The sequence below is a fragment of the Haliotis rufescens genome, unplaced genomic scaffold (genome assembly GCF_023055435.1).
Source record: "Haliotis rufescens isolate VD_foot unplaced genomic scaffold, xgHalRufe1.0.p SCAF_44, whole genome shotgun sequence".
NCBI lineage: Eukaryota > Metazoa > Mollusca > Gastropoda > Lepetellida > Haliotidae > Haliotis > Haliotis rufescens.
In genome coordinates, this window is record NW_025964157.1 from 3,305,683 (window position 1) to 3,313,906 (window position 8,224).

The following is an 8,224-nucleotide window of genomic DNA, read 5'->3' on the forward strand; positions in this document are numbered from 1 at the left end:
ACCTTTTGCAAATTAACACAATTTGTGATACAAATATAATCATACCCCATGTCCCTTATGGGCCACCGTATATAACAGTTGTGATTTTCATATGATATTGCAAATATACTCTGGTTCATTAGATAATATGAGAAACTATGTATGTCAATTTTAGCACGATGTATTCTGAGTGGTCACAAACACATGTGTAAACTATTATAAGGTTGTCAACGGACGTCAACGGATCACGTGGTTTAAGTTATGTCACGTGACACGAGGCAGCAACCAGGACGTGAGACGCCTTCAGAGAGGAGACGCGGCCATCGTAATATCGGTATGTCACGTAGTTAGATAACATTTCATCCACAAATATAGATTTTACATTCGCTAACAGTACATTGCTGCGTTACCTGTGTTATAATGTAAACCTGCAAGCACCTCGGTTTCAGCTGAACACAGAAAGTTTTATATCGATGCATGCGACAGGAGTCAACAATGATTACATCCATATATTTCTGTATCATGTAAGTTAGCAGCTGAATCTGAATCGCGGATTAATGATAAGATTTATTGTTATCAACGTAAACTAACACCTGGGAGAGCTTCTCGCGTCAAGCAAGATGTTGGTGTGATGTCCAAGTTTTGATCAGAGTTATGTCCCATTGAACAACATCCACACAATGTCGCGTGTATAATATATCCTCTTGTCTATGTGTATATAGGAGTGCGGTGGATCAATAGCAAGTACGTGTGTGCGTGAGTGAGGAAACAAACAATATTGAAATAGTAGAAAATACATACATACAATAAATACATGTTGAGGAGTTAATTGAAGTCAGTTTGATGTTAATGTTTTCACGTGGATTTTACCAAATAAATACATTCCATACAAAATAATCCAAACAGTCCAGAGTGGCCAGTGACCTTGAAAGACAAAGAATCAACCGCCACTTGATATCTTACAATATTCAGATCCATGCAACTCCCATTTTGTTGGGGAACCTATATTCCTTAACCTGTGATGTTTTTGTCAATGTCAGAATATAAATAATCCACATTCAGCAATGTTCAAGCCTGGCTATCTGTAAATAGTCATGTCTCGGCCCAGAATGAGCAGTAATTCCGACACAAAGTGTGACACAAAGCTGTGTTCACGCCATCCAATCCACGTTTTAGTTGCTTCTTACGAAGCACAGAATCATAGTGGTTAAATATGTTGTAGAACCTCCATGGACAGAATACAAAATGAAAGATCTATCAAATGTTTATGGAAGTTCATATGAAAATGTATCTTATTAAATATGATAGTGAAATAAAGAGTCACTCTGCTATGACGAAATATTGAACTTATCCTCCACTGACCCTACTATGACAAAGAGTGTGACACTATTGATATTTCACCAACATAAAAAATGCCTTTGTGTTCGTGGAAATTGGTCCATAACAGAAACGACAGTTGATCATGTTTTCAAAACATGGTATTCATTCATCATGTTCACTGCTCAGGGTAGAGTATGACAACAAGAGTTACCCCCCTTTACCCACAGACAGCACCACAGATATACAATGCAGTGTGTCGTCTCCTTTTCTCTCCCGTCTCACTGCTTGGAAAGATGTTACGTCTTTGGACGTCAGGGTTGATGCGATCATGTACATGTTTTATGATTATGTCTACAACACATGAATCTATACTTCATTTAGCTGTCCGATTTGCTTCAGATGGCGACCGCTAAGAAGCTCACAGAAAACCACCTCACCTGTGTCATCTGTTCTGAGGTGTTCACAGACCCAGCCACACTTCAGTGTCATCATACATTCTGTAAGTCCTGTCTGCTGAAATACACCTACACACAGCCGGAAGCAGTACAAGCCAAGTCCATCCCATGTCCCTCCTGTAGACAACTGACGAGTGTGACCAACCCTGACAGTCCAGTAGAGGAGTGGGTCAGTCAGCTGAAACCAAGCCATGTCATACAGGGGCTGATGGACGACTTTGGACCCGGCACAAGGGGTAATCAGCTTATTATTGTACTGCCTGACTAATATACCTTGGTTTGAGATATGTAAACACACTCACACGCGGACATAAACAAGCATTCGCTCATATAATGGCTTATTATGACTTCATGTCAATAGATTTAATGCAGGATAAGTATCTCACAAAGACAAACAAATTACCGATGAAATCTAATGTAACTCAAACATATAGTGCCATAACTAAGTAAAATTACATACAATGTATTCACCTACTCCTTGCTACTCGTCACTCCTTGTAAATGTTGTTTACAAGCTAGTAAATAATTGTTATGATTTTTATCTGTGGAGTTGATCTTAGTTGCGCGTATATCAGAAGCACAATAAGTTTTTGTGAAGAATTTTCTGGGACAATTTATTTTTTTCAATAAAATCCAAGGTGTTGAGGTGGATAATTATTTCAAAGTGTTCAAAGCAAATACCAAGACAAAAGAGCACATTCTTTGTCTAATGGATATTAGATCGGTTCTGTGGAATACCAGAATGTCAGCATTGTCGTCCTAACAAAAACAAGCAAAAGTGTCAATATTATCAAAAGCGCGACAATGCCACATAGACCATTTGTCGTCGCGCTTGACATTTTTCAAGGCCAAAGAATGTCGCATGGTAGCCCCATCAAAAATATGTAAAAAGGTGTTAATTGAATTAATCCCATGCGCCGGAAAGGTTATACTTCTTTTCAAACTCTGGTGGTCTTTTGTTAGCTCCATTGGTTCTAAAACCAAAGGAGCAATGGCTATGTGGGTTGTTTCTCGAAACTAAAACAGAAGTTAGCTCATATATCGTTATTGTCTGTGTCGGATTTCATAAACCAAACGTGTTATAACAGAAAGAAACAAACACTTTGCATTTCTATTTAATATAAATCTGGTCTCTGACATCTTTTCAAATCGATGAGGACACATGGTTGGCCTTGTCATTAAGACGGTGCAATTTGCAGAGCTGACCCTCCACTGTGACAAAGCACCTGTAACGTTAACATTTATAAACATCTTATTGTAGACTCTCCTGTCATTTTGGACTCCCAACTTAAATAGAGCTATACACCCGTTCTGGTTATGATAAACACTAGCTCAGATACTGACCAGGGATTCCTAAAGCAATAATATCTAATTACAACATGTGTTATGTGATATATTCGCCTTCATAATGGGCGTGTACCTTTATGACAAAAGTAACATGTTTAATGTTATTATATCCCTAGATAATGTCAGATTCTCATCATGTTTTATGACCAATGAAATCAAGAACATTTGCCTTTTCAGCTGTGGAGGAACATGTGTGCAGCGTTTGTACAAAACAAGGAAAGACAACTCCAGCCACTTCTTGTTGCTCTGTCTGCGATGTTGTGTTCTGTGAAGGATGTCTCCAGATGCACAACATGATGCCAGGGCTGTCTGATCATGAAGTCGCTCACTTGTCTGATCACACCAAAACAAAGGTCAAGCGTCGCTTCATGTGTCAAGTCCACAGAGATGAAAAGGTGAAGTTGTTCTGTAAGGACTGCAAGCAGGCAATATGCACGATATGCAGCAGTATAAGACACAGGGCATGTAAGGATGTTGATACAATAGAGAGCACCACCCCTCTTGTGAAGGAACAACTGACAAGCAAAATAGAGCGGCTCAGAATCAACATGACAGCTACTAATAATAACATAACCTGGAGAAAATCTACAATTCAAGATGTAAAGAGTAATTCACAAACCCTCAAAGATCAAGTCATAAAGACACGGGAAACAGTGATGCGTGCTATTTTAAGAAAAGAGAAGCAACTCCTTGGAGACATCGACAAAGCTACTGATGAACAATTACATGCGTTACAAGCAGATCTACAATCCCAGGAGATCGAGCTACAGATGTACCAGCAGCAGTATGAGTTCACAGCCAATGCTGTGACGTCCGACTGTGAGATGGACATGTATGCCGTCTATGAGTCGATGGGTGAGACGTCTCCAGACAACAGAGACACGGACAACAGGCCAGCAGCAGGAAGGGTTGTATTGACACACGACCTGGACAAGCTGAGTAAAGCAGTTGATGAGCTACAGCTGGGGGAGGTTCAAGTCGTCCATGATGTGTGTGACACCGAGTTTTCTCCTGTTCTACATCACACCATTGACTGCAAGGAAGATGGGGACGGGAAGGATCCTTCGGTGCGTGACGTCACAGTGTTGACTGTTGATGGCATCAAAGTAACGGTAGTTGCAGATTACAATAACAAGATACTCAAAACATATTACACATCAAACTTCAAATCCTTTCATAATCAGCTCCTGCTTTCTAATTATCCTTGGCAAATAGCCAAGTTATGTAAGATTCAGATAGCTGTCAGTGTTCCAAGCAGAATGGAAATAGTTACAGTGAATGTTACCCCAGATCCTGTATTACTGTCAACTATCAAAACAAGCAAGCAGTACTTCGCCCTAGCCTCTCTGAGTCCTTCACAGCTGGCGGCAGGTACAGATAGACAGTCTCACTCTGTGGACATATTGGACATGACAGGGAGGATACTGAGGTCTATCAACACGGGGGTGATAGGGAATCAAGACCACATCCACGTCACCAGGAACAACAACTTGATAGTCAGTGAAAGAGACGTAAAATCCCTTGTATCTGTGACCAGTGAAGGAGCCGCTGTTTTCACCTACACTCCCACAGGAGACAGAGCTCTGACATATCCTTGGGGTATCACAACAACCAGCACTGGAGATATCCTGCTTGTAGACTATGGCTCCCACAAGGTGATTCAGCTGACACAATCGGGGCAGTTTGTCAGAGATGTCCTCACACGCCAGGATGGTCTGGAACATCCTGTTGGTGTCTGTCTTGATGGTGACGGTCTGCTGTATGTTACGTCTGCAAGATATGTAAAAGTATTCAAATTCTGCCGGCGCTGAATTTTAAAATAGAGATAATTTTTATCTCCATGCACAGTTGAAGATATACAAAATTGACAACCGACAATGTCCAGATTGGCTCTTGTAAACGTAATTCCCCATGTCAGTGATTAAACCGAGGACGATCTTTCACGTGTAGAAATCTGACCTGATTTGTAAAGGACATTTGTTAAAGGAACGCATAGTGACAGGGTTCGTTCCGATTATGTTTCTAGGTTTGTCAGCGCCATACCCGTGCTCCTTGGTTTCACCAATAAGGGGATACCGTCTGAGACCTGCATCACTTCGGCTTTCCTTCCACATTAAGCTGACACGCCGTGATATAACTGGAATGCTGTTCAAAGCAGCGTAAAACCCAACTCACTCACTCACAGTGACAGAACTAAATGAGAAACCTGTTCACATAGTTGGGTATGGTTCAAGCCTTTAGATATCAGTTAAACAACATAGCTCGCCAAGGCTTCAACGTGTGCTGAACAAATATATAACACAACGAGCGTTCAGCTGTTTGTGGAGGCTATAGTAGTGCATGGATGCTTTGAGAATTGGTTTAGATGTGTCCTCATTGGTATCAGTTATTTGTACTGATGTATAGTGTTTCTGATTGGTTGAAGTAACAGTAAATATCCCTATAACATTAAACAACTCTATCTGGATACAAAAAAGGATATAAAAAATGTTTTGACGTTTGAATAGTTTAAATGAGGAAGATGTCTTTTTGTGATCTTGTCCGCTTCCAGAAACACCAGACGGAGATTTGAACTGTGAGAACAAGTCTAGCACACGTCCTTGTGTTGCATTTCAAACTTTCACTAGTTCATTAACACGAGGGCTGACTGTAAAGTTCAAAGCCTGAGTGGGATATCTCAATCGGATTGAAACAAACTTTTGCCACCAACAAGTACAATCATTTAATGAATCATAGACGTAAGATCTGCAACTGTAGTGTTATTATTGTCTTTGTACCAGACCATCTTGTGAACCTACACATTGAAATCACCAGCAATGGACAAAACTGGCTATATGGCAGTCATCGAGTACCTGCAACTGAAAGGGCTAAATCCAACACAGATACATGCTGACATGGTCTCCACTTTAGGGGATGATGCCCCTCCTTTTTCCACTGTAAAGAAGTGGGCTGCAGAATTCAAACGTGGCAGAGAGAACCTTGACGATGACCCGCGTCCAGGAAGGCCTTCAACAGCAACCATTCCAGAAAACATTACCCAGGTACATCACATTGTGATGGCTGATCGACGATTGACCACTCGACGTATTGCCAGTGTTGTGGGCATCTCTCATGAGAGGGTTGAGCACATTATCACCAACGAGTTGGGAATGACAAAAGTTTCTGCAAGATGGGTGCCAAACCTCTTGACAGCGGATCAGACACGTGTCAGATTGCTGACGTCCCGTGACAATTTATGCCGTTTTGAAGCAGAATCCGATGAGTTTTTGGTCCGATTTGTAACCATGGGTGAGACCTGGATTCATCATTTTCAACCAGAAACCAAATCTTTGGGATTCCAGGAGTATTCTGCTGATTCTTCTTGAAAAAGGCCAGCCTACCAATGGAAGTGTTATGCTGTTCTATGGAGACAGTTGCGTGAAGCTATCAAAGCCAAGCGACGGGAAATGCTCACTAAAGGAGTCCTCTTCCACCAAGACAATGCTCCTGTTCACAAATCGGTATATCAGCGTTTCAGATTGCTGACGTCCCGTGACAATTTATGCCGTTTTGAAGCAGAATCCGATGAGTTTTTGGTCCGATTTGCAACCATGTATGAGACCTGGATTCATCATTTTCAACCAGAAACCAAATCTTTGGGATTCCAGGGGTATTCTGCTGATTCTTCTTGAAAAAGGCCAGCCTATCAATGGAAGTGGTATGCTGTTCTATGGAGACAGTTGCGTAAAGCTATCAAAGCCAAGCGACGGGAAATGCTCACTAAAGGAGTCCTGTTCCACCAAGACAATGCTCCTGTTCACAAATCGGTATATCAGCGATTCATGATTGTGGTTTCCAACCAATTGACCATCAACTTATTCACCCGATTTGGCCCCGTCGGACTTCCACCTGTTTCCCAAGATGAAAAAGGAACTAGCCGGTCGCCATTTCCCCAGTAATGATGACGTCATTTCTGCTGAGAATGACTTGTTTAGGGTGGCTGAAGAAAATTTCTTCTTGACGGCATCCAGGCCTTGCAGCATCGCTGGCATAAGTGTGTAAACCTGGAAGGGGACTATGTGGAGAAATAAATGAAAACCATTGACTTGGTACGGGTCTTTCACAGTTAGGCTTAGAACTTTTCAGCCCGCCCTCGTATTTGTTACATGTCCTTTAAAAACCTCTATGCGTTATCACTGTGTGTAATTTCTGGAGCATCATTCATAACCTTTTCAATATCCAATTTAAACTTTGTAAACACGTCAGACAAGGGTGGAACAGGTGGTGTTTGCTTTACAGGAATTTGTAAACAAGTTATATGAACATATGTACATATGAGAGTAGGGTTATTTTTTCAGCTGTTCACAATGGTTCACATCTGAAACATGGCATAAAAATCAAGACAAGTTCTGAACCTTGCTATTTATGATATTTTTATTTCTTATAATTTTCGATTCCAAGGCAAAAATTTGGACTTCGTTCAGATGTAGTTTTAACGCATAACTCAAAAACGATTCAATATTTTCACGAAGCGTTGCTTGTACATGAGGCAACTGCTGGAATGGCGCCTTTTGTTATTCAGGAAACTACAGAGTGGTGTTGTGTATATAGGAAACTACAGAGTGGTGTTGTGTATATAGGAAACTACAGAGTGGTGTTGTGCACACATAAAACTATTAATGACATTTTGTATATGCGTGAAACGATATTGTGACATTTTGTATATACGTGAAACTGTATAGTGACATTTTGTATATACGTGAAACTATATAGTGACATTTTGTATATACGTGAAATTACATATGGCCTATGTGTATACCTGAAGCTACATATGCCTTTTATCTATACACGAAGCCATAGTGTCCTGTTGTGAGTGAAATTTTACTCATTCACTTCACCTTTACTTCCCACTGACTTAAACGGTCCCTTATTACAGCTTTGTCCAAAATGAAGGCACTGATTCGGTTTGTCACTGCGTTCCAATCATTTAACATCATCATAATTACACTGATACCAGGGTGCGGCTGGATTTGGATGATCAGCTTCACTGCTTTCTTGGGTTTTTTATATTTATTTAATTAATATATTCCAATATTTTGTCTATGATTAGTGAAAAATTAAAATGGAGATGTTTTTTACACATA

The 8,224-nt window shown here is 40.6% G+C and overlaps 1 protein-coding gene across 1 annotated transcript; it reads left to right on the forward strand.

The window, feature by feature from the left end:
• Positions 1–231: 231 nt before the first annotated feature.
• Positions 232–5,662, forward strand: LOC124136087. The gene is made up of 3 exons (XM_046501880.2): positions 232–313; positions 1,699–1,990; positions 3,279–5,662. Exons 2-3 carry the CDS (start codon positions 1,699–1,701, stop codon positions 4,910–4,912), a joined length of 1,926 nt encoding a protein of 641 aa, XP_046357836.2. The 5' UTR covers positions 232–313; the 3' UTR covers positions 4,913–5,662.
• The last annotated feature ends 2,562 nt before the right edge of the window (positions 5,663–8,224 follow it).

Coding starts and splice junctions, on each gene's coding strand:
- LOC124136087 (XM_046501880.2), top strand. CDS start 1,699: ATGGCGACCGCTAAGAAGCTCACAGAAAACCACCTCACCTGTGTCATC. Junction 1,991..3,278: donor CTTTGGACCCGGCACAAGGG/GTAATCAGCTTA, acceptor TTGCCTTTTCAG/CTGTGGAGGAACATGTGTGC.